The following is a 26,571-nucleotide window of genomic DNA, read 5'->3' as shown; positions in this document are numbered from 1 at the left end:
CACATTTCAAAAAGGGAGTTTATTAATTGTATAAAATGTTACATTGAAGAATGTAATAAAATTATAATATTATTGCAAAGCTTCACATTGACACTTAAAGGCTAGTTTATGATACCAATTCATTATTGAATTCAATGCAAACCAAATAATCCTCCTGAGACTTCTGATGTTTAGAAATTGGAATATTAAAAAAATAAGACCTCAGAACATGTTTTTTCCTATATCCCTTCAAAAATATCAGTGATTGAAAATAAAAAAAAATCTGTTAAATAGATTCATAGATATATTTTTTTTTAAAAACTTTATTTAAAATATATTAGATTCTAGCTCAATATATATATATATAAGATTTGAGGTCTATTTACATGGGGCAGGATCAAACGCACAGCATTAGATTAAAAAAAAAGAATATTAATTAAGGCACAATGATCTAGAGATGTTAAAGGGGGTATGTCCTACCATTTAACCTAATTTAAAATTGTCCTTCTGAGCACTTTTGCAATTTACACAATGTTCTTTTTCTAGATATCATGACATTAGCAGGTTTCCAAAGCAAGGGCCATGCAGAGCATCTTATGGCGCTTCCCTGCTCAATTTCATAGCACTTTGTGGCAGGAGTGATAGAATTGAGCAGGAAAGAATCAGAAGATGCTTCATACTTCAGTTAATTCAAGTTTGGCTGTTCTTTATAGCCGTTGACCCAGCCAAACAGCAGGCGGTACTCTGGGTTCACATTCTTGATAATTAGCTGCAAGCATTTCTTGACACTTTCCATCTCTGTTTTGCAATCAATGTGACAGTAGCAATAGAATTGAGCAGGGAAACATCCGGAGATGCTTCCTAAACTCTTGCTGTATTTCCTAGCACTTTCCCATGGGTTTACATGCAGGTTGGATGGGTTTGTGCCAACCAATTGCCCCCAAAGGTAGGTTGAAGGACAGTGGTGGGCTTCAAAGAATCTTTGACCCGCTCATCCCTATGGCCCTGGCCAAACATCATGATTCACTTTGGTTACAAATTCAGGATATTGGCAGTGTAAAGGCAGATAATATCATTAAATTAAAAAATAAAAAAAATCCTTACCACTTGTTATGCTACATCGTTTTTGAAGGCACTGGCAACATTTCAAATCATGAGGTTATGAAGTTCACCGGGAAGCATCTGCCCCTAGTGCAGTAATCCATAGCCACCAATCAGTAGATAGCACATACTGGGCTAAGGCATTTATAATAATAATAATAAATCTGATTGGTTGCTAAGGGTTACAGGGATGGGACTATCCTTCCCAGATGATACGACATGACCCCAAAGTCTCTGAGGTAACAAATTGCTAAAAGCATATACATACTATCACTAGAGCGGAGCCACCTTTTCCCTTAATTGGCTCAATTTAAGGTGGCCTCCTGGTAAATGTTATATTCTAAGGAGAGTTTTTGTCCTTTAAATGGGCATCTGGACCTCATGATAGACATCCCGGCCTTCTTCCTCCTCCAGGTTCACAGATGCATCATCAGAGTCCAGCTAGAGATCGAATAAGACGGAGATATAAGATAAAGGTAAGAGAATTCCGCTACGGACACTCTCCCCTATTGTATTCCACTTTAAAAATCACCCCCGGCCTCGGGTACTTACGCATTTGAGTTCCAGCTTATTAAAGATGAAGGGCATGAGGAAGAGGCGGACTGGCACGGTCAGGATCAGGATGAAGGGAAGTGCCAGGGAAGCTGGGGTGAACATCACAGCAAAACAGACTGCCAGGCACAGGGTCTGAATGAGCGTAAAGACGTGCATACGCCAGGTCTTAACCTGAGTGGGGAGATACACTTCATTTTACTCAATTTAGTAACATCTCCCCTTATCCCACCACCTGTGCTGTTCCCACCTAACAAAAACTCTTCATGGCCAACATTGACATTATCCACCAAGCACATCATCATTATTACACACCACAGGCCCTTGTTACCAGGTTGTATGTTCACCTGTGGATGGAGCTCACCAGTAGCCAGATCTACTGCACCCTGAAGAAAGTGGTATTGAATGAAAAGCACATTGGGCAACTGCTGTTAGATATCAAAGAGATGTTGCACAATCATTGGGTAGGGTCAGGCTGGTGGCTTGTGTACCATCTGCATTTTTCATTCTGGCACCATTGAGCTCCATCCATCTAAAGTTTTCCTTCACTCTCTACTATCTTTCATGGGTGGTGTTTTCTTCATTCATTCATTCATTTCATTCCTTTTTTTTTTTTTGCCCAAGATGGTCAACCCTACGTTGTGTGTTAATTGTTCCTTGATCTGCCTTTGAATGTCATCTCATGGCCAACTCCTCATCACCCGTCATCATCAAAATAATATATAACAAAATAATCATAATTTTAAACCCAATACAATTATTAGCCTCTCAGCCTGTTTCATATTCCATGAGAATATCTAAGTTCTATATTGTCCATTAAAGTGTGCTTGATCGCTGTCTCCTTGACTCAAATACTTCTTTTTGCCCATGTCTCTCCACTCACTTCCACCTCCATAACTTAGATCTCACCCGTTATTTTTCCACAATCCACCAAGCTCTTTGCCCACCCTCCTCTCATGCTTTGTGGTCTCCCTTATTCTCTCCATCTCTTACCCTTGTGACATATGGCTCTTTTGGGTGATACTTTGATGGTTTCAGGGTGAGTAAGATGCGATCGAACAACTGGATTCCATTTAGGGAGGTCACACCCATATACAGGAAAATCCCAAATAGGACAGCCAACGGAATGAGAGTGAGGATAGGCTCCATGAGGATGGACACACCTGCATAGAGAAGGACATGTACAAAATGAGTGGACCATTCGTTTCTAAAGAGAAGTCAACTGTGACGACATGGAGCATCTTGAGATATTTTAAAGGAAAAGGTAGAATGAAGAAAACTGGAGAGTCTTCAAAAGTAACTTAATGTCGTTTTTATTGAGGCACTACATGTTTCGGATCACATGCAAGCACCAGAGGAAGGATCCATGTGATCCGAAACATGTAGTGCCTCAATAAAAACTACATTAAGTTACTTTTGAAGGCTCTCCAGTCTTCTTCATTCTACATGATATTGGAGTGGAGATGGGTACTCCATTATTCTGTTGATGAGCCTGAATGAAACGTAGCTGGGAGGAACATCTGGGAATCTGATTATATTAAAAGAAGGAAAGGCTTGCAGTACTTGGGGGTGCCAAATGTTAGGCATCCCAAGTGATTGTAGTTACTTACCTGAAACCCCAGGCTGGTGCTCCTATCAGCAAAAAACTGCATGGGCCCGGGGTTATACCAGTGAGCACCATGGAGCGATCCACTTCCGTCTTCTTCTGTCTTCTGACGCATGTGCAGTTGAGCGAAATAGACAACTTTTTAGCTAAAGTTCGGCTTTTCGTTCTACTTTGCATGCGCAGCCACGCGAGGAAGACGGAAGAAGATCGCTCCGTGGGGCTCACTGGTATAACCCCGGGCCGGTGCAGTTTTCTGCTGATAGGAGCACCGGCCTGGGGTTTCAGGTAAGTCAATACAATAACTTGGGGTGTTTTTAAATCAAAAAATGTTTTCAAAGGGACATGTGTCTGAAATGCCCTAACTGCGATTTGCAGTTGTTCCCTGTAAAAGTACCAGGATCAGGCCTCAACATCCTAGTACGGCACAGACATGCAAATTTAAGGTAAGGCATCTTGGCAGAGAAAGCTTTTTCAACCAGTTTGGACATAGACTGAACACCAGTACAATGAAATCCAGTCAATCTCTGATCCATAGAAATATTGGTACTAACCAACAAGGATGGCCACCAGGAAACCACTGATCCTCTGCTCGATAACCCGATCTATCTGAGGTTTATCCCCTTTGGTGGTGATTGTCAGGGCATTGGCGTGGGTGACAGTACGCACTGTGGTAGCGCTAAGCCAAGGCATCCCAAATAGTGCACACACCCCTCCCATGCCTACAATCAAGAGGAGATCCAGATGGAAGCCAGAACCCTTTATTGTTTTCCTTTCCGGCTTACTGACAATTAGCCTGTGGAGGAGAAAAAACACATTTGGTGAATGGCAAATAAAACACGTGTGCCATGTCCAAATGCCAAAACCCTGGCTTATCTGCTTCCCAAGATCTCCATCTCCTTACGTGGTTATCTGAGACTCCATGAAGATGAGGATAAATACCAGCAGGGCTGGGACAACTGAGGCAAACATCATCCAGATGGGAAAGGGATTGTTGAAGCCAAGGGGTGGGATAAACCAACTACGGTTTTCGGGTCTGGAAACGCTGAGACCCTTGGGAAGGCTGAGTTTCTGCAGAGATGATAAAACATTTTTTATGAAGGAGCAGCACACGTGGCGGCATCAAAAGGGAGAATACAAGAGAATGGGGCCAGAAGGGAGAATACAAGAGAATGGGGGAGAAGAACATGAAAAGGAAGAGAAAACAAATTCAGCTGCAAAAGAATCCTCACCTGTGTGTAAGTGTCATTAATAAAGTAATCAGTCACCACCATTAGTAGAATGGCAATGGGGACCCCAAAATCTCCAATGATACGACGCAGCTGTAACAGAGACAGAGATGAGAAAGTCTGCAGGTGGAACTGTCAGAAGAACATGGTGACCTTCCATAAAGGCAACAACTATATTACAGTCCTCTGTCCTAGATTCCTAACGTGGTGCTTCATTTGTTCTAACTCAGCATACACAGCTAATGGGGGTAATGTAATAAGTTGCACATTTGGTACTCGTCTAGTAACAAACTAGTCTAGTCTAGTGCAAACGTTGCCCCTTTATTTCCGGGCCTGTGTGATATCCATGTGCCCCCCCAGTGACAGCCAATGAGATCTCACCTTCCCAGGAAAGAAGCCACTGTTTTTAAATTGACGCAGAAAGAATGCAATAAGGAAAGCTCCGAACATCAACACGAGAGAAAGCAGAGCTGTGTTTGGTTGGGGGCTGTTGGTATGATAAATCTCGGTTGTCTGGTTGTAGTGACCTTGCAGCGGATGTTTATTGAAAATCTGTAATATAAAACACAACAGGCTCAATGTTTGGCAGAGCTAATGTTGAAGGGTACTATAACTCACTAGAACTTCATTGTTACAAAGACAATACAGTACGCAGACATATGCACGGAACATTCCTTCCCTGCAGATATGATGCATTCCTCATTCCTTGTGTCTAATGAGGTTAAATACAAAAACATCTCTTTAAAAATATTGAATTTACTGCGTTTTCAGTTATCCTACCCACAGTTAATTTCCGGGACTATGTGCTGTGCAGTGCAAGATCAAGTTATACCACCGTAACAAATGGATGGAGGGTGGAACTCTTCCTTACCATAAAATATATGTATTGATGCAAAGAAAACTCTGATTTCTTCAGCTGATTTCATAAACATTCCAGAAACCCTCAATACACCTTGGTTGAGGGCACCCCTTAAATATGAGAAGGAGAATGGGGTCTTAAGCTCTTTCAAAATCCTGCCTCTTCTCCACATAGCCTTGACTATCCATGGCCTGCCTGGATTTATTCTCACTCTCTCTTGGGTGGATCTACACACCATGGACAGACCCCTTGAATATATATGTTTGTGTTTGAATTCCAGGACCCCAAGGGTTCATTAAAGGAGGTGGAAAGGCTTGGTGCACTTGGGGGTGCCAAGGAAGGCTGAAGAAGATCGCTCCATGGTGCTCACTGGTATAACCCCGGGCCGGTGCAGTTTTCTGCTGATAGGAGCACATGCCTGGGGTTTAGGTAAGTCAATACAATCACTTGGGGTGCCTAACATTTACACCCCCAAGTGCACCAAGCCATTCCTTCTCCTTTAAACACACACTTTAAATGTGACTGATCTTCAGTTTACCACCCCCCATATTTATGTAGGCACAGGTGGAAAACCAAAATTCTACTTTACTGCCTTCCATTCTTCTGCCAGTTTTCTCTACAGCTTTTCTTCTAATTCTTTGTCTAATTTTGTTCTCTTTTCTGATGCTGCTCTAGCCTTCTTCTCTTCAACCGTTTTCTTCCCTAGTCCCTGTTTTATTCTTTGCACCTGTTTATCTCCTTTGTTTTCTGTTCACCGTGTTCTCTTTCTTCTTCTACTCTGGTCTTGATCTCCCAATTCTCTGCCACATTTATCTTTTTCCTTCTCCTATTCATCTTTTTCCTCTATTCTGCTTTTATCTTCTGCTTTTCCATTCATATCTTTTCCCCAAAAATTTTTTCTCCCCAATTTTTATGCTCTGCCCTTTCTACCTTCCATGTGTTCTTCTAATCCTCATTACCCAGTTCCATTTTGCTCCACCCTTAATTAAATCTTTAGGCAGCCCCCTTGCTTGTCTATCAGATAAAATCAGTGTGCAAATAGTCTTTATAAATGGTTGAACCTAAAAAAAAAACTCATTAGATGACCCTAAGCTGCATCTGCTAACCAGATGCTCTATCTACTACAGTACATCAGAGAACAATGTTAGTATTTTCTAGGCCTTTCCCCTTTTTTTCCAAGTTCCCAAGGTTAATCTAATTAATTTCTATTTGGATACTCACCGTGACCAGCTTTGCAAAGGTTTCGTAGATGAAAATGAGCGAGATTAAAAAGGAAAATATTTCCTGCGTGAATCTGGAGATAAACCGAACAAGGAAGCTTCCTTCAAAGGCCACCACAATAATCACAATGAGGATCAGCCAGAATCCAATCCAGACTCGGCCAACAATGTACTCAATTCCCTGGCTCTTACAGAACTGATTTTAAAGGGAAAAAAAGAAACATTAATAAAAATGCTCAATAATCTTCCAAGCATTGTCCCTTCATTACTTCTTCTGGGAAGCTGATTCTATGGATATTGTCCTCACAATTTCTATTCTCACCATATAATTGGTTGCTGTGGGTTATGGATCACATTACTAAATCAGCCAAAAACTTAAATTTACAGAGAGAGAGCCTTACATTAAAAAAGGCCTCCTCGAAAACAAGCAGTGGTCCAGAGAAGCCAAGGATGAGAAGGGGCTGAGCTCCAAAAATGCAGAACACAATGCCCTGCACAGCCGTGGATACCAGCAATTCCGATACACCCATCCATTTGTCCGTCTTCTCAGCTAAGGAAAGAAAAAAACAGAGAGAGAGTTGGTCAAAGAAATTGCAGAATATTGGGACTAAGTGGCCATCAGAGAAAGCAAAATGGAAGAAAGATGTTGCAGCCACATGAGTAGAGAGAGAGAGTCATTCAACTGATAAGGTAAAGATGGAGACAGTGAGAAAGCCAATGGATAGACATACTCTATTATAGTAATAGAATTAAGAAATACGGTACATAATGCTGTGAGAGGCAATGCCTAGAAAAAGCTAATCCAGCTCATGTAATATCTAATTATATACAGAGTGTCTAGACACTGGTAAAGTACTGAAAGCTGGCTCATTATTGTTATCCCAGTATAATAAGGTATCAGTTTACGGAAATGAAATCACTCTGCTAAGATAATGTGCAGTTCTACAGTAATATAAGCACATTGCACTATGTGGGGCTTCTCTCCCTGACCTATTCACACGAAACAAAATGCTTATTCCTTGGTGCAATCAGAAATAAAAATACAAACAAATACCCTACTCATAAGGAGCTTTATATTGAAGCCACAGGTGCCTTACAGTGCTGATAAACTAAATGTAAAATTAGATTTGACTGAAACTTATTTTTTTATTTACCCATTAGCCCCCCAAATGTGATAGCTGGGGAGAGGGCGGCAAAGTAGATGAAGATGACAGCTGCCAAACACTGGGGGTTTAAGGCATCCGTGATGTCACTCAAATACTTGGGATATCTTCGGCGTATGTCACGCACCAAACCCCCAAATATCTTTCCAGTTCGACGCAAGGGGTCCTCGGGTGGTTCAGCAGGTATTTCTGTAGTAGCAATGGAATAATGAGAAAAGTGAGACCCAGTAACAGGGTTACAGTTTCCCCTGTCCAACCAAGTGAACAAATGTCAAAACAAGAGAGGAAGAGTTATGGTTGGATCAATAAGACAGGACTGAAAGAAGAGAATAAAAATGGTAGCCTAGGATGTATGATGAGAAGAACAACAGGAATGAATAAAGCAGTTGACCAAGTAAGAGGAAAAAAAGTGAAGGTGTAAGAAAAAAACATTGAGAATGAAATAAGGAGGTGAAGGAACATGGGGGGCATGAGGAAACCATAGATATGCAAACATCTCCTCTGCCCAATACCTGGTCTGCTTCTCCCAAGTTCCTTTTCCATCTGGTATCTTTTCCTGAGCAGGTTCTTCTGTACCGGTACCAGGCCCTTCAGAAGCTGTTCATCAGGAGAGTCACAGGGGGGTAGAACTATACTATAGTCTAGGAAATCCTCCATGGACTTAATGAGATCCTTACGACCCTCAGCAAGGTACATTTCATTGCGGAAGACCTGGGGAAACACAGGAACGTGTTTATAGAGCAACAGGGAGAAATTGACGTCATTGTGGGCACATTTATTTTACAGTAGTATAAAATTTAAGGAAGATTACTCAGAGCAGTTGGATAAACTAAAAGAAGCAATATGAAGAGGCCAAGAAGACATAATATAGAGCCAACAGTTATTTATGAGGGATGGACATCTTGTAGAACCAAAGAAATACTATGGATAGGTCATAAAGAACCACAGGTCATGTTGAGAGTCCATTGCTTACCCTCTCAGCCATCATACTGGACACTGCCCTTCCTACTTCATGGTAGCTGATGTTTGAGTTGTCAGGACCCAGAAGGACGAACAGAAACCTAATAGGTAGAGACACCTCCAGGACAGAGTCTAGGTAAACTGCTTCTTTCAGGCGCACAAAAGCAAGAGTTGGTTGTTCCAAGAAAGAGACGCATCCTACAGGGGAGGGATAGAAAATCATGAAGACAAATGAGAAAAAAAGATATAAAAATCATAAGTGTGACGGGATAGAGGCATCATAGGGTTCTGGATGTGTGACCCTGGCCCTGGGATTTCAAGTACAAAGAGGCCTAAACAGCCCCCAATAAAAAGTGCCTGTTTATGGCATCTTAAATATGAGGACAGACAAGTTACGGAATTTCCTCCTTGACGAGTGAAAGGATTTGGAAACTGGAATAGTGAATTGAAATGATTAGTGATTAATCTAGAAAATGTTTACTTGACAGTGTGTGCCCAATAAATTCACCCTACTTCTCTCCTGCTCCTGTGTACTATCTTACTTATCAGTTCACAATCAGGATATAAAACCTACAGTATACCGCAAAGGATGTTTACTTACCCACCAGAACAATGGAGGCTTCTGCGTTTTCTGGCACCCGTTCAGCCAGCGGACTTTTCTTTTCTTCCTGTTGGGTATTTAGAGATCCCCAAAAAAGTCAAAACAATACAAAAATGAAAAAAAAAATATACATTCAATACCATGTGCAGTCAGAAAGAGTACAAGGAAAGATGCCTACTGCTCTAGACTACCAGGACTTCAAGCCAACCCTGATCAATACCTTTGCTCCAATTCAACCCTGCAATCAGAAACATATTTTGAAGTGAAGGCCTCCAGAGAGAAAGTAGCCCTACAAAAGACCACAGATGCCTAGTGGCTCAGTAAATGTGGAGTAGCTCCAAAAGTTTTTTTTTCAAGACAAGTCCTCACCTTTTCTGGTATAGTTTTCATCTCCAATGAATGCAGCAGAGGCTGCCCACTTTCTGGGTCTCCCCCTTTTACAATTTCTTCATCAGGACGGCTAGGAGAAGTAAAGATACAGATATGCAAAGAAGACCATTCATTCCAATTGGGTGGGAAATTAATTTAGGTCGGCCCCATGGTTTGACTAGCTGACCTTGCCTTAAGCAGAGGTAAAGATGACCTTGCTTTAAGCTCTGGCTGCAATTCATTACTCTTTAAGGCTGATAAATACTCCACTTTTAATACAGGTGATTTTATGATGTCATTTTGATGATCATTTCATATACTCTACCTATGTTGTAGAAGAAGGGCTTTCAGGACCTCATCTCTGTTCTGGGGCTTTAGGTGGTCTTCATAAATCATCTGGTCAATGACTTGGCTGGATATGCCAGGAAGTGTCTTCTCAGCAAGGTCCAGAAGCACCGTACCTGCAGATTAAATGCCAAGGATACATTAGTCTGATAGTACTTTGAGGCCAGGAATTATGGCCTTAGATGCATATTGTTCTCTCACCTTTCTCAAATGCGCGATGTACCTCCAAAAGGCTGTGAAAGGTGAGATAAGAGATCTGAGGTTTACCCCATTGCCTGATATCATCCTGATAATCCTCCTCCACCTTCAACCAGCGAGCAGCCTCTACCCAACGCATCTCATTGTGGGCATCCATTGTCAACTCATGCAGCTCTATGTAAACCTGTAATAGGAGCAACATGGCAACAGAAGATGAGGTTAAGAAATAAAAGAACAGAGAGAGTGTAGGGGGATACGAGGCATCTCCCTAGAAGGCAGACCAATAATTCTGTGCTTGCCAATCCCAAGGTACCATGTGTACCTTGAGTATAAAAAAGCGCCTTTATTTTGAAAATCTGCAACACCTCTTTATCAGTCACTATGGGAGGGACTTAGCACAGTGGTGAAACATTGACACAATGAATTCTTTTCAGGAGCACAGCAGGAATGAGAACTTAACATACAGTGCAGACACAGGGCAAATGGTGAGAGGGCTGTCCAAGAGAGTGTAACTAGAAAATCATTTAATGGATTATTATATGTATATAGTGTTTTAATTAGAGATCCATGGACCTCCACTACAAGATTTGTGCCTTGATCGCCACTTCAGGTCCTAAAACTCTCAAACCCACAGTTGTTGTCTATCCAGACATATCAATCAACCTTACAGGAAACTTAACATGCATTCCCCTTTAATACTATAATTTTAGTTATCTCTAATAAGCATTGCATTTTTTATGCCCGCATGGCCCAACATACAAAGCCACATGATGTATTGCTGACCAGTCATTTCCGGTTTACATGGGTGATCTGGTTTGAGTGCAGATTTACCTTCTCAACTGGTCTGCCATTGCCTTGTCACTCACTCTTGTATAAGCTTTGCCTTCCTGGAATAGTGGGTTGAAGTTGCAGCCTGCCCCATGATGGGCTTAAAGTCAAACTGCAAATGGTCATTCTCCCAAGCCAACATAAAGATCTGTAAGAGCTCAGGTCCTGCCTGCAAAGCTCCAGGAGAAAAGTACATCTATTTCTACTTTTGGATGGATGGTCTTTGTGAGAGCCAAGAAAGACAACATTCCAGCAACAGGGGGTGGAACATTATTCCTCCCCCCACCAAGGTGGTAAAGCAAGTTTGTCTGGCATCCTTATATGACCTGGGGTCAACGCTACAACAGTTGAATTTTGTGTAGCCTTTAGGCAAAGCATCTGCTTTATCTTAACTGGAACTCAAGAGTTTCAGTATCTAACCAGCTGAGAAATAGCCTTCTCATGCATGCCTTTACTATCCCATGCTACTTGATTGAGGTGTTAACAACTAGATTCATGAAAACTGATTAATTTGCATGCTATCAATTGAATTTGATTCCATGAACAACTGGGATTCCATTGGCTTTAATATATGGAACACCTATACTATATGTACACAGAGTGAGTCATATTGCACTACACTGGTCCCCTCAAAGTGTGGGTCTAGAGTTATCTGACCCTGTTTTCCAGGTGTGGATGCAACCAGACACCAGGAGAACATCTAGTGGGCCCAGTTGTAAGTTTGATCTTTTGCTCTTGAGTAGCCCCATGAGTATGTTGGGTCTTTCATTTCACTCAGTTATGGCCTTTTAAACTTGCGTAGACCCAGGAGTATGTTGGATCTTTCTTTTCACCCAGTTATGGCCTTTTAATCTTGGGTAGACCCAGGAGTATGTTGGATCTTTATTTTCACCCAGTTATGGCCTTTTAATCTTGGGTAGACCCAGGAGTATGTTGGATCTTTCTTTTCACCCAGTTATAGCCTTTTTATCTCGAGTAGACCAAGGAGTATGTTGGATATTTCTTTTCACCCAGTTATGGCCTTTTTATCTTGGGTAGACCCAGGAGTATGTTGGATCTTTATTTTTACCCAGTTATGGCCCTTTAATCTTGGGTAGACCCAGGAGTATGTTGGATCTTTCTTTTTACCCAGTTATGGCCTTTTAATCTTGAGTACACCCAGGAGTTTGTTGGATCTTTCTTTTCACCCAGTTATGGCCTTTTTATTTCAAGTAGACCCAGGAGTATGTTAAATCTTTCTTTTCATCCAGTTATGGCCTTTTAATCTTGAGAAGACCCAGGAGTATATTGGGTCTTTCTTTTCACTCAGTTATGGCCTTTTAAACTTGCGTAGACCCAGGAGTATGTTGAATCTTTCTGTTCACCCAGTTATGACCTTTTAGTGTCAAGTAGACACAGGAGTATGTTGGATCTTTCTTTTCACCCAGTTATGGCCTTTTAATCTTGAGTAGACCCATGAGTATGTTGGATCTTTCTTTTCACCCAGTTATGGCCTTTTAATCTTGGGTAGACCTTGGAGTATGTTGGATCTTTCTTTTCACCCAGTTATAGCCTTTTTATCTTGAGTAGACCCATGAGTATGGTGGATCTTTCTTTTCACCCAGTTATGGCCCTTTAATCTTGGGTTTGACCCAGGAGTATGTTGGATCTTTCTTTTCACCCAGTTATGGCCCTTTAATCTTGAGTAGACCCAGGAGTTTGTTGGATCTTTCTTTTCACACAGTTATGGCCTTTTTATTTCAGGTAGACCCAGGAGTATGTTAGATCTTTCTTTTCACCCAGTTATGGCCTTTTAATCTTGAGTAGACCCAGGAGTATGTTGGATCTTTCTTTTCATCTAGTTACGGCCTTTTAATTTTGTTTTGTTGCATGGCAACACAAGTGATTATTGATCCCTTAATGTCTTGTGGGTCTGTATCAACAAAAAGGCTGACCGACTTAGAGCAGAAAAAATGTTGTCCGGAACCCATGTTTTATTGTGCTCTGCATGGTGTCTTCTCTGGCAGCTACAGCCCCACCAGGCTTAACCTGTAAGTCAGTTCTCAGACCTAATGGATGTGATAATGTCTCAATGTCACAGATTTTTGACTATAAAGTCATAGTATGGTGAAAAGGTGAAAGTTAATAATTTGTACAGTTTGACCCAGAGATATACTTACCCCTGCAACACTGCACGTTACATGGTGTTAAGGAGATATTATTTGTCTATTTATGTGGTTATGGACGTGCTACGTATTGGAAAGCAGAGATTTCTGCACAGACCTACACATATTGTTATTTCCCATATAAATTCCTATATAAAGAGGATGTTGGGAGGAAACCCACTTATAGGGGTTGTAGAGGCTCCAGCATAGCCCTGCACAGTAGGTTCCCTTATACAGGTATGGGATCCATTATCCCGAAACCCATTATCCAGAAATCTCTGAATTATGGTAAGGCTGTTACCCATAGACCCGATTTTATCCAAATAATTCAGATTCGAAAAACTGATTTCCTTTTTCTGTGTAATAATAAAACAAGTCGCTTGTACCTGATCCCAACTAAGATATAATTAAACCTTATTGGAGGCAAAACCAGCCTATTGGGTTTATTTAATGTTTACGTGATTTTCTAGTAGACTTAAGGTATGAAGATCCAAAATACGTAAAGATCCCTTATCTGAAAAATCCCAGGTCCCGAGCATTCTGGATAGCAGGTCCCATACCTGTAAATTCCATAATAATGACATTTACCTTATAACAGTATTGTTTAACCTGCTCTTTAAGTATTTGCTTGGACCCACCCACTTCCCTGCCCAATAGTGATGTGTAAGCCCACCTTCAAACCCGTGGGTCAGATGGATGGCATTTACCTATAGCTTTAGGAAAAGAAAACAATTTTGGCATAGGGTGGCATTATATTAATATTTGGCATTTAGACAATTGCTGTAAACAAAGGTTTTACTCCAGTTTAACTGCAAATTCATCATTACACCACTTTTGTGACTTTCCCTTTAACTGTGATTTCAGGCTAGCCACACTTTTTGGGACCCCACCTCCTAATTTTTAATTTGTTCAGTGCAGATGGGGCCAGTTTAAAAAATAGAGATGGGAACTATACTCAGGACTATTAACTACTGCCAGCTAAGAAATCTACTACAGGTATTGGATCCCTTATCCGGAAACCCGATATCCAGAAAGCTCCGAATTATGGAATGGCTGTCTCCCATAGACTCCATTTTATCCAAATAATCCAAATTCTTAAAAATTATTTCCTTTTTCTGTGTAATAATAAAACAGTCGCATGTACTTGATCCCAACTAAGATGTAATTAATGCTTATTGGAAGCAAAACCAGACTATTGGGTTTATTTAATGTTTATATGATTTTCTAGTAGACATAAGGCATGAAGACTCAAATTACAGAAAGATCTGTTATCCAGAAAACCCCAGGTCCCGAGCAATCTGGATAACAGATCCCATACCTGTACTTTATTATCCTTACTGCCTTTAAAGGGATTGTTCATTAACTTTTAGTATGAAGTAGAGAGTGATGTTCTGAGATACTTTGCAACTGGTTTTCATTTTTTTTATTATTTGTGTTTTTCGAGTGATTAAGCTTTTTATTCAGCAGCTCTCCAGTTTGTAATTCCAGCCATCTGGTTGCTAGGGTCCAAATTCCCCTAGCAACCATGCATTGATGTGAATAAGAGACTGGACTATGAATAGGAGAGGCCTGAATAGAAAGATGAGGAATAAAAAGTAGCACTAACAGAGCCTTACAGAGCATTTGTTTTTTTAGATGGGGTCAGTGACCTCCATTTGAAAGCTGGAAAGAGTCAGAAGAAGAAGGAAAATCATTTAAAAACTATAAAAAAAGAAAAAAATGAAGGCCAATTGAAAATTTGCTTAGCCATATGGTGGAATTCATAAATCAGTCAGTTTGGCTTTAGGGTGGAGACACGTGGAGATTCGGGGAGATTAGTCACCCATCGACAAATCGCCTCTTCTGTAAATCGCCGTTGGGATGGCACTCAGCGCTATTCGTTTTCCGAAGTCGCCCGAAGTTTCCTCGGGAGGCAAAACGAAGCGCACCAATTGCCATCCTGCCGGCCATTTACATTCTAGCCGGCGGGAGGGCAGTTCGGGAGATTAGTCGCCCGCAGAAGAGGCGATTTGTCGACTAAATCTCCCCAAATCTCCACGTGTGTCTCCACCCTAAAGCCAAACTGATTTATGAATTCCACCATTAAAGTTGACTCTGTTAGGTGCCATTTAATTCACAGAGTTGTTCAATGCCAGGCAGCTGCCAGAGAAGGGAGGTGACAGTTTTGTTTACGAGAGGCTTTCCAATGGAGGACTATGCCAAACAATATAAATGGGCTACAAATAATAACAGACTGGGAACAACACAATCTATGGCATGATCCTAAACTTCCCGTAAACATTTTCTTGATATTTTGTTGCATGCAGCCTTATCAAGAATAGCAGTAATAATATTAATCATTGATAACACCCCAGTATTCAGGTACTGACCCAAGCAATAAAGTCTTAATCAGATCTCCCATTACTACTTACACCTCCTTTACCAGTGTAGCATCCATAGAGGCTCCACAGCAGTGTGGTTGCCAGTCCCACTAATAGCGCATGGTTTCAGAATATCCACGGAAGCAGAAAACTGGCAGTAGAGCCCAATGTGTCAGATTTACTCCCTGACCCACCTGCCCCTTCCATAAACCCTTTCATTGCCAACTCTTCACGTCACATGACCCAGAACTAGAACCAATGATATCCAAAGCCATGCAGAGCTTGTGCAGTCAGACCTCCACATTGGGGAACTCGGAGTGAGAAGATACTCCAGTCCACGTATTAAAATCAAAGGGACTTTTATCTCTCAATGGCGGAACGTGGCTTTGCAGCGGTGGGATCAGGATTTCCGTTGGGGCAGGAAAAAGGATGACTTATTATACCTTTACAGCTGCATCCCTGTAAAAACCCCATTCTGCATGGCTTGTAAGGGCTTGAGCTAATCCATCCCATTGCATTCTGCAGGTAGGTGCTCCCACCTGTCTCCTTTAATAATATAAGTATACTGAATCCACTGCTAAATTGGCTATTCAATTAGATGCATGCATTCTTGAGTAGCCATGCAGCCAAATGAGTGGCTATGAACCGTTAACCTTAATAAACTTTCATATATGATTTTAAAGGTGGCAACTCTGGTTCCTCCACCTTCTTACAGAGAGAGGGTGGGGACGATGAACGAGGTTAAGACACCAGATCATTTGAAAAGCTAGGGCCGTGTCTAACACATGCTAATAAGTTAAGTTAAGCCGCATTTAAATTGAATGCGATTAGTGCAGCCCTTTTCACATGAGCTGGTAATATTATACTTCACTCTGCTGATAGCAGCCAATCAGCATTTCATTCTAGAGAGCCAATGAAAGGAATGAATGAATTCTATAAGATCACCTCTTTACGGCCCATTAAAAACACATTCTGTATATACAAGTGTAGCCGGCTAAAATTGGTTTCACTGGTTTCTATGGGCCAAGCTACATTGGCTGCAACTGCAGCTGGACTTTATCCTAGGAACAATGGAATCTAGATATAGTCTGCTGCCAGTTGGCCAATCCAGGGTTAAAGAGAAAGGCACAGTGACCCAAGGGCAGTGATAAGTGGGGCATTTAAGATAAGACTTTGAAAATATATACAAACTATTAAACTATATGGAGTGTTTATAAGGTTTCCTACTCCCGGTAGAACAGAAGCCTGGGCAGATGGATCTGGATTTTAACTGCAGGTTAAAGGGATGAGTGACAGTCTATGGAAATGTTTTATCTACAAACACAGCCTGCCCATATGTACACACACCCTGCAGGGAGAGGAGGGGGGCAAGTAAAACTAAAGGGGGGAGGGTAAAAAAGAACTGAAAAGGAAGACCAAGAAAGGGAGGCGTTGAGTGTACTTCATTCGTTTTCATCTTTAACTGAGAATGAATGAATAAATAGAAGAGTATAAAGGCTCAAACAAATGTTTCCACTTGGTTGCTATGGGATACAAGAACCAAAGTTTGTGGCCTTGGGATCTCACCTCGTCTGTTGCGTGTTTGGGTGGGATAAAGGCTGGAGCAAAAGGAGGGAAATCTGGTGCAGAAGCCTGATCTTCTTCTTCTTCAAATGGCTCTATGGAGAGGACGTACATAAATATATATTAATATTATTACATTATTTTGTGAGACCTTTGCTAAAAAAAAAATAGTCCATTGTCTAATCAGGTTTATTTTAATGACCTTAAATAATTGTAGAACAGTAAATATGTGAGATATTGCTTTGGTGTCCACCCATATTCAAATATTTCTGTGCTAGCATGGTTACAATGTAGAATGACTTGATCTTCTGTCTTACTCATTGGGATCTTTGTGGCTTCTGGAAAGCTGAGGATGCTGGGAACAGTAGTTTAAAATAGCCGTGTTTGGCTTAGAGCAGTGGAAGGTCCATGGCCCCTTTGAAGGTCTATCCCTTGGCCAGAGCCCTGCTTAACTCATGAAATTTTTACCGATATAAGAAAATATCAGTGTATCAGCCATTCAATCATAGTTCCAAGAATATCTAGGGCAACATGATATATATAGTCACCCTAACTGTCCATCAGGTGTATCTAGGAGAGAAAATGTCTATTTACCCCAGACATCCCCCAACTGGCCTTCAGTCTCAGCCCCCCTACCTCAAGCACCCCAGCAGTACAAGCCCCACAGTTTGGGAACCACTCCCTTAGGGTTTTTACTGCTTTAGGTTTTATGTGGAATCCAGGAATTTTATAAATACACCAGTGTTATTATATACACAATAATATACCGCAGTATTTTTCGACATGAAAGACGGCTCATTCAGTCTCTAGTATTCATTACATCTACAGTATAGAACAATAAAGTGGTTGCAATACAAATTAGTATCAGCTCAGAACTACATAGGCCATCGCTGTAAGTGTAGCTAGCAAAGGGATTCTGGGAGTTGTAGTCCAGTGCTAAAGTGCCCCAGTTTACCTCTACCTACCCTATAATAACTTCATTTCCCTGTAATATTTAAGATCAGAAATTACCAGAACCAGAGATTTAAATTGTCCCTGGGGCATTAACAAACAAAATTTGTAGGTCGATGTAACCTCTGCAAAAAGTCTTGAGGGCAAAAAGCGGTTTAACGCATTCAAGGGGCAGCATGGTAATATAGATTTATAGTTTGGAACCATGTCATATTAAGAAGAGCTTTACTTTTGTCTATAAATCTCCTCTTCCTTTGGTGTAGAAAAAGTTGTGTTATCTATGGATGGTCTCAAACAAAATGAAGAGACCATCATGAGATACAGTATCTAGTAGAGTTAAGTCTAAAGAAACTGGACTTTCTGGGTTTTCTTGAAAACATTTCACTACTCATCCGAGCAGCTTCTTCAGGTCAACTGTGTGGTTGGGAATTCCCTGTCATTTATACCCTTAAGGGTAGTAAAGTCAACAGACAACCAATCACTATGGTTCCATTGAACGTATTCAGTAAGTGTTGAAACTCACAGATGTGTGAAAGTAATCTAAATATGTTCAAAGGAACCATCTTGATTGGATGTATGTGACTTTACTACCCTTAAGGATATAAATGCCAGGGAATTCCCTACCCACAGTTGACCTGAAGAAGCTGCTTGGATGAGTTGTAAAACGTTTTCAAGAAAACCCTAAATGTCCAGTTACTTTAGACTTAACTCTACTAGATACTGTAAATCATGACCTAAATGAATGAGACCGACCATCATGGTGATTCCTACAAGAGCACAAAAGCCCAGAGCATGACACAGGGTGCAAAATGAATAGAGCATTTTCCCAGTTCTGCGAGAAGGTTGTTAGAAATGTTAGGGGGTGAATAAAATTATCCATTGTCTTATCTAAGTAGACTTGGCAGTCCATTATTCGTTGTGTATCTAAGTAGACTCAAAAGTCCATTATCCATTGTCTATCTAAGTAGACTTGGAAGTCCATTATCTATCTAAGTAGACTTGAAAGTTCATTATCCATTGTCTATTTAAGTAGACTTGGAAGTTCATTATCCATTGTCTATCTAAGTAGACTTGGAAGTCCACACCTTAGAAGGCTGGATTGATTTCTGGTGAGCTTAGACAATAAATGGAACATTTGTAGGGTTCATTTTATAAAAAGAATATTTCTACAACTGTCAATACAATTTAGAAGGACTTTCGTAGGGATTCAACAGACTCTAGGAAGAGGCTCTCCTCTAAAGCTGGAAGTCTATACCAAGTTCCCTTTATGAACAAAGTAGAATGGGAAGACCGAAAACAAGCATGATTAATGGTATAAGAAAGAAAAGAGACTGTAATAGCATGTATAGGTTAAAAGGTTAGAAGTTAAAATTAACAATCACCCTTTAAAGAAGCAGCAGGTACATAACCTAAGAGTAGAGGTAGTAGTAAGAGCTAATTAGCCGGCATACCCAGACAAACACCCAGCTCTCATCTCTCGTCCTTGTAAGGGGATGGTAAAAGCCAGGGTGTCACAATTTAAGCCCTTTAATAAATGACACATCTTATAACCCACCAGGATTGACCAATCATCTTCCGTCCCTGAGTTGTCCCCATAACGAAGCCACCGTGTCACCAATTCGCTCTGTGTTTACACTAAATTACGGAGCACTCTATCCTTGCTGACTGTAAACACATAAACCAAAGTGGAGGTTTTGTGATTCTCCTTAACCTTTTAAACTGGGATAGGAATCCCAGGGGCCGATGACGGGCGCTGTGAGGGTACAACAATATTTAAGCCACATACGGATATTTTATTATTTATATAGACTTACACACTTACTTGCTACAACAGGCAATAGAGGCAACTACAGTTAGGGAGTAGAGAGGAATGCCTTTTGGGTGGGGCAGGGGGCTGCTTTTCAGGACCCCCTATATGTCAAGCACAGGGGAGTCACTCCCTTTTGTCCACCTATTAAAGGCAAGCCTGCAACTAATCATCAGTAAGAAGTCTATTAGTAGAAGGGTCAGAGTTTTCTCCAGGTTACTACATAACCTGGGTAGTGTAATAAAATGTGCAAAGTTTGCACCAGGTCTAGTAACCCACAGCATCCATCCAGAGGTCAGCTGACCACCACATACTTACTTCTGATTGGTTGCTAGGAGATACATGACCCGGTGCACCTTTTATGACATATACTATGTTTTTAAAACAGAAAAGAATGTTCTATATGGAGTCGATTCCTTCTGGTTACAGTTTGGCAGTTGTAATACTTTCGCGCACCCCTATACTCACACCTTCGGAATGCGCTGTCTCTCTCCACTCGCCAGGCCAGAGCTAAATCTCTCAAAGTGAAGGAGGCATTTAGTCATTCCTTTAAACACATGAATAGAAAACACTTGGGAGCACTCTATCTGTGTGCATACTTACCTTATCAGCCCCCCTCTAACATTGTCGGCTTTCCCTAACCTGCTCAGTGTTTACACATAACAGAACAGAATTTTTAGCCACTTCATGGAAGATTGTGTGGGGGGGACTCTTTTAAAGGAAAGCAGTGACTTTGCTTTCTTTGACGTGGGGGATGCTGGGATTTGTAGTCCAGCTAAAGAGCCACAGGTTGGAGAAATTTGTTGGAAATTAATTGGCCTGACCATTAAAATGTGACTTGATGTTATTAATGATAATAAGCATAACAAAGATAAGAAGTTCAGTGGAAACCTTACCCCCAGAATTTTCTTGAAAAGGTTATTACTGTGTGTATAGGTGATATAGAGATAAAGATGGTGTTAGGGGTAAGGACTGTAAGTGATATTGTGTTTAGTAAGGCAAAGGCCAATAAGCTGCCAACTCAACCTGGAAAGGCCCAGTTGGCAGCATATATATGGCACATGTATGGTCACCTCAAGGCAAGCTGATGTCAGAGGAAGGGGAAGAATTGCTCACACACACACCAGTTGTTCCATCAGATTATAGAGAAAGTTCTCTGTGTACCAGTACCAATTTTGCAATGCACACTGGGATCCTCAGGCTTCTCCCTATCCTCTGGTTTATCTAGTGGTAACAGCCTCAAGTTGCCAAAAAGGAGTCAAGGAAGAGTAGAGAACTGGTGCCTCAGGCCTCCTGATATCGTTATCTAAGGGAGGACAATGTGACCCTTTCGTTGAGTTGTCCTTGAGTTGTTCAGCTACTACTGCCACCCCATTGGTTGAACTGCTTTACTTCTTAGAAATAATGAGGACCCCTACTCAATTAGGGCAGCATAAAACCCCTGTTCTGTTCTCTTTCTGCAGAAATCCAACATGTCAACTCAGAGTGGCAAAGATACAAACCTATTGCCCACGACAAAACCCAACAACTCAATTAACACCTTTATACAACATGGATAGAGCCACATGTGCCACCTACTTTGATTTTCATGATATTATCCACCCTGACTTATCTTTCATTTACCTCCTTTTCATATTATATGACCCCCGGAAGTCCCAAAATGCAGATTGTCTGAAATACAGACCCCCACTCATCCTTTTCGCCCATCCCTCCCTTTACATTCTAGGTAAACCATACGTGAAAGCTTTATAAAATTATACTGATGTATTTTGGAGTAGGTGAAAAGTGCCAAAAACTGGAACAAAGCGCCATGTTTTTGCACTTTTCCTTGTGGATTGTACCCTGTGGAGCAGAGAGACCTGAACCTTTCCCATGAATATAATGCTACATGCATGAAGCATTGACAAATTCATGAGTCACAGAGTGGGGTGATATGTGGACATCCCTGTGGATATCATACAGATGCTCAAGCCAGGGAACTTCAAAGCACACAAGGTTCTACTGAGCCCTGTACCACCTTCTTATGGCAGAGACCATTGCCCCAGATGCAGCAGGCGAGTGCATGGGCCCCATGGGTTGCAGTCTTATGATATATATATATATATATATATATATATATATATATATATATATATATATATATATATTGATATATATATATATATATATATATATATATATATATATATATATATATATATATATATATATATATATATATATTCAGTTATCTTTTTTACCCATATACAAAAGAAAAGTATCATTGCAAGTTCCCTTTCCTATGAAATTATCTCATAAATGTTAATAAATATATCCGTAAAACTCATCATACCTTGAGGAACCACCTGAAATAGCACGTGCTGGGCTTCATTAGGCACCGGAAAGCAATTTTTCCTTTGCTCGATACATTCACTCAGCACTCCTTCTGAAGAAACCCGGCTCAGAAGTCGCTTTGAAATCAAGGCAAAGGTAAATGGCATTCCCCCATGCCTTGCACAAAACCAGCACATGCCGTTACAAATAGCTTACATTCTGGCATGTTAAGGGGTCAATTAACACGCAGACGTGCGCATGTCAGACTGACAATTATCACAAACATGCAGTCTGAATTTTTTGCTCTTGTGCACCGGTATATCACTCGTACACATTCTGCTATGGACTTTATAAAGAAGTGATTGAGCCCCATGTCTGATCACTGGAAAAGCAAGTTCCACCACCCAATCTTGCTTAACCGCTTTGTACCTGAAGAGGCAGATCTGTTTTTTGGAGCTATGAATTCTAGTTGGGATCTATTGATGAAACATGAAGCAACGTTCTACTGTCTACTAGAAGAAAGGTGATTGGGCAATATCCTCTCCTCTGTCCATACAGTAGCCAATTGAAGATACCTCTTGGTGGGTCCCTGCCTCACATAAGGTGACACACATACTACAGGTTTTCTGCATTCTTCATTTCTACTCTATAGGGCAGTAGTTGTTGGTTCAAGCCCCCATTGAAGGGCGAACCTTTGGTGAGGGTTCCAACTTAACCCAAGAGAAGTTTACAGATATATGAAATAATTAATGTATCAATCATACTGCCATAGTTTCATCAATATATAGAAAAGAAAATAACTGCTCATCGTGTACCATTCTAGTTGACCTTCATGTTAAGCTTCCAGGACCATCTACAAGAGCAAAAACTTAACCCTAACTGTCCTTCTGGATGAGCCCCTTTTGCCCCACAGTTTGGCAACCACTTCTCTAGGAAGAGGGGTAAGTGTGAGCACCAACTCACCTAAGGAGTTTGTATTTAGTAGATCTCCTCTTCGGCTCATCATAACTTTGGCCTACACAAAGCAGAGATATATTCCCTGACACCATAACCAGGACCAGCCAAAAATCTTTCCAACATTTTTTTCCTGGCAGAGATGGTCCATGATTGGAGTTGCATCTACATCCTCATTTTCCTTGTTAATTTAATATTGATCCATGTTCACAGTATGGGGAGACCAACCATAATGGCCACAAATGTAATGTACAACTTAATCCAAAAGAGAGTATTGTAGGTAATTCACATTAAAATTGTCCATGTGAATGAGGCCTTGTTTTTTATGTTGCAAAGTTTCCCTTTGATTTTAAAAAAAATTCTAATTTATTTGTCCTTATTGTCCCTAATAACATTGGCATCGAGTACCATTGAGTAAGAAGCCAGGTAGATGGCAGCACTAGTTATCAATATATGTATGTATAAGCAAACAAGGTATCTAGGAGCACTTACTGTCAGTGTATGGTACTGGATCATCAAAGTCCACTTGCTCCAATGCCTTCTCTATATCCATGTCATAGTCGGACTGTAGGGCATAACAATAACATAAGAATAACATGTAATTGTCTTTATGCAGTGGATTTACTCTACTTGTGGAGTTCATAGTACTATAGGAACCTTAAACAGATCCATTTTGAATTCTACTGAGAAAAAGTCATGGTTCCCATAATTACAAAGAGCATGTACTATATGGTCTACCTGATTTTCCCACCAATACCAGGGTGATTTTAAAATTTGGCCTTCGGGCCAATGATGGGATTGTAAAAGAACCCATCTGGATCAATGTCGCCTTTTAGTATTTTTCCCAGAATTCCAGTGTTATACCAGGAACCTACAAGAACAAGTACAAGAAACATGCCCCAACTTGTTCACAATGCACCATCATGGATGGAAATTAGCACCCATTTTGGTACATGATGTGCAAGTTGCTGCCCATTATCAACAGCATTAGCTTTTAATTCATTATGGACGCGACCCACTAAGAGAACCCTGGAATTACTACAGGTCCAGGTTACTTGTAATTCAGGGGATCCCTTGCATCCATGCAATTCATTAGAGAAGGTTGAGCTGGGCATTCATATCGGTGCTCACCACATGTTCAGAGGAGCCTATTGAGTCATGGTGCGATTAATTTTGCATCCATTTTGAGCTTTGCAGTTGCTTTTGTAAATGAGCACTTATTTTTGTTAATCACCTTTAATGTTATATGTTCAATTAGTGGTAACTATGGCATTAGGATGACTTACTTGATCTTTAGATGCCATGGTGTCTTCTGGTGATTACTCCCCTCTCTGTCCCAGTGGCCAACCAGGCATGCACATCACACAAGTACTCAGACCTGTACGTGGTGAGATAAGGAGTCAAATAGTTTCAAAAAAAGTCCACTCTTGTCAACTCTATGGCATAAATGTCTCTCAGTTGTCCTGCTGCCCTGCCATTGTGGCTCTGAGATACAATTCCAGCAGCCGATGCTCAGCAGAATGAAATTTTCTTTTTTAAGGATTCATCTCTGCTGAAGACCCCCTTAATTTATATAAATAATCTATGGCCATTGAACTGATGTTGAATTACAACAAAGTATATTACAAAGTTTCCACATTGCCTTACGATCGCCACCTTCTTCTGCTATCATCTCTTCAGTCCTTTATCTAGTGAAGCCATAGGCAGGGGTCCTACTTGCACATGACTTACAAGAGCTTTGGGTGTGAGTTCCACACGTGCAGGAACTATAATGCAGAACATTCTTTAGAAGAAGGACCCTGTGTTTTTTCTTTTGTTTAATGATATTTTGATAGGCTTTCCAAATGATGTTCTACTCTTAATATAGGGGACTTCCCTTCATAGGTGACACTGTGCAAACTTTGCTACATTGGACATAAGGGCCTCAAGTATATAGATTAGTGGAACAGTTGCCACGAGCCTTTTCTGTTTCTTCCGATAAGGTTCGAGTCCTACAGAAAACTCAGTAATGCATGAATACGTAGATAAGACTGAAAAAGTTACTCTCCCACCCAGTAACTTCTTCAAACCCTTTCTCATTCTTCAGCACTTTTTCTCCTGTGACCCCTCCCTTCAAAATGTAACGGTTTTTGAAATGCATTTTGTATATAACGGCATGGTGGGCTGGAAGGAAGATGTTGGTCAATCCTATAACTGATCTCAACCAACATGTTATTTTCAATGCTTTAAAGCCTGTATCATTAAACCACCTCTTTCCTCCTTTCAAATTGAAGTTATCTCTCATAAGAACCATCTAACCTACTGACATTGACAAATATCATGCTAATAACATGTTGACCAAAACAGAGGAAGAGTATTAAAATATCTAAGAACTTTGGCAATGATGTTACTAGTTGTATACAAGAACAGCTTTATTCTGCACTAAATTGCCTTCCATGAAAAGCAAGTAAAGATATGGGACCACAGGGAAAGATGGCGGCTGTATCACGCTATATCATTTCTGCTCAAGCTGTGACCCTTCAGCTCCCAGTAACCAACAGCACATCATCATATAAATCTACAGACCCTTCTAAATCTATTTGCTCAATTAAAAAAGGGCAGAGAATAACACCTGCAATTCAGCAACTTCATCCCTAGTAGGGTTATGAAAAATGGAGACCATAGGCAGTTGTGTTAATGATATCAATCTCTGAACCAGTGAAAAAACCCCAGTAAAAGAGAAATGCAAAATTCTATTCAGCACAGGAGATCCCAGTTTTATAAACGCCAAAAGCTAAATTATTGGATCAGCAGATAATATTCAAATAAGGAAGAAACCAGTCCCTGCATTCTGAGTGATCCTTGCTCTTGTGGATCAGGAGTAGCTATAGCTAAATACATTGGAAGCCATCAAGGTTCAATTAACAGAAAACACAAAACCTTTAAACATGTTGCAAGTTCCACATGTGCCACCAACCAATCTGCTCTGCAAATGTGTCCATCCCACCAGCAAAAAGGCCAAGTATTGTTTAGCATTAGATCCCAAGCCTCAAGATCAAGAACTATGCCTTGAGGACAGTCATTCAAAGTTACATGTATAGACTCCCACCGTTGAAGAGGCCACCAGCCCAGAGGTTTTATGACACCCCTCGCCATGAACAAGATATTTGTTTATACACCGCTCGCTCATTTCACTATATTAACCTTGAACATGAATTCAAGCAGGAATCTTAAATTAGGCTGTTGACCTCTTGTGAGCATGAAAATGAATACTAATGCAATTAAAACTAATTCAGCAAGTTCTAGGCATTTCAGATTCCCATCTTTGCTTTTTGCCTTAATCACAAAAATTCAGCACCACTTACCTGGATGTCCAGTGAGTCTTGTCACAAGGCTTCTGTCCTTCTTTAGGTCTTACTCTTCCGCGCTCCTTCCAAAACCCTGAGTCACCAAAGTCTCTTAATCTCCTCCCTCTGCCAACGCTCACCTTATC

At 40.8% G+C, this 26,571-nt stretch overlaps 1 protein-coding gene across 5 annotated transcripts; it reads right to left on the bottom strand.

The window, feature by feature from the left end:
• On the bottom strand, positions 1 to 26,571 carry slc4a1.L (solute carrier family 4 member 1 (Diego blood group) L homeolog). 5 transcript variants are annotated; one of them, XM_018234310.2, is made up of 20 exons: positions 26,444 to 26,571; positions 24,386 to 24,477; positions 23,592 to 23,664; positions 17,078 to 17,169; positions 10,183 to 10,363; positions 9,962 to 10,097; positions 9,637 to 9,727; positions 9,268 to 9,334; positions 8,680 to 8,864; positions 8,219 to 8,417; positions 7,698 to 7,895; positions 6,945 to 7,093; positions 6,545 to 6,739; positions 4,846 to 5,016; positions 4,468 to 4,557; positions 4,140 to 4,306; positions 3,790 to 4,031; positions 2,626 to 2,795; positions 1,633 to 1,806; positions 1 to 1,521 (listed from the first exon to the last, which is right to left on the bottom strand). In XM_018234310.2, exons 2-20 carry the CDS (start codon positions 24,401 to 24,403, stop codon positions 1,441 to 1,443), a joined length of 2,679 nt encoding a protein of 892 aa, XP_018089799.1. In that variant the 5' UTR covers positions 24,404 to 24,477; positions 26,444 to 26,571; the 3' UTR covers positions 1 to 1,440. The 5 variants fall into 5 exon arrangements, with proteins under 5 accessions (XP_018089799.1, XP_018089803.1, XP_018089800.1 ...); XM_018234314.2 differs by lacking the exons at positions 23,592 to 23,664; positions 24,386 to 24,477; positions 26,444 to 26,571 and adding an exon at positions 19,477 to 19,491; XM_018234311.2 differs by lacking the exons at positions 17,078 to 17,169; positions 23,592 to 23,664; positions 24,386 to 24,477; positions 26,444 to 26,571 and adding an exon at positions 15,955 to 16,044.

This window comes from Xenopus laevis, chromosome 9_10L, assembly GCF_017654675.1.
Source record: "Xenopus laevis strain J_2021 chromosome 9_10L, Xenopus_laevis_v10.1, whole genome shotgun sequence".
Lineage (NCBI taxonomy): Eukaryota > Metazoa > Chordata > Amphibia > Anura > Pipidae > Xenopus > Xenopus laevis.
This window is presented reverse-complemented; position numbering and strand designations above follow the sequence as displayed.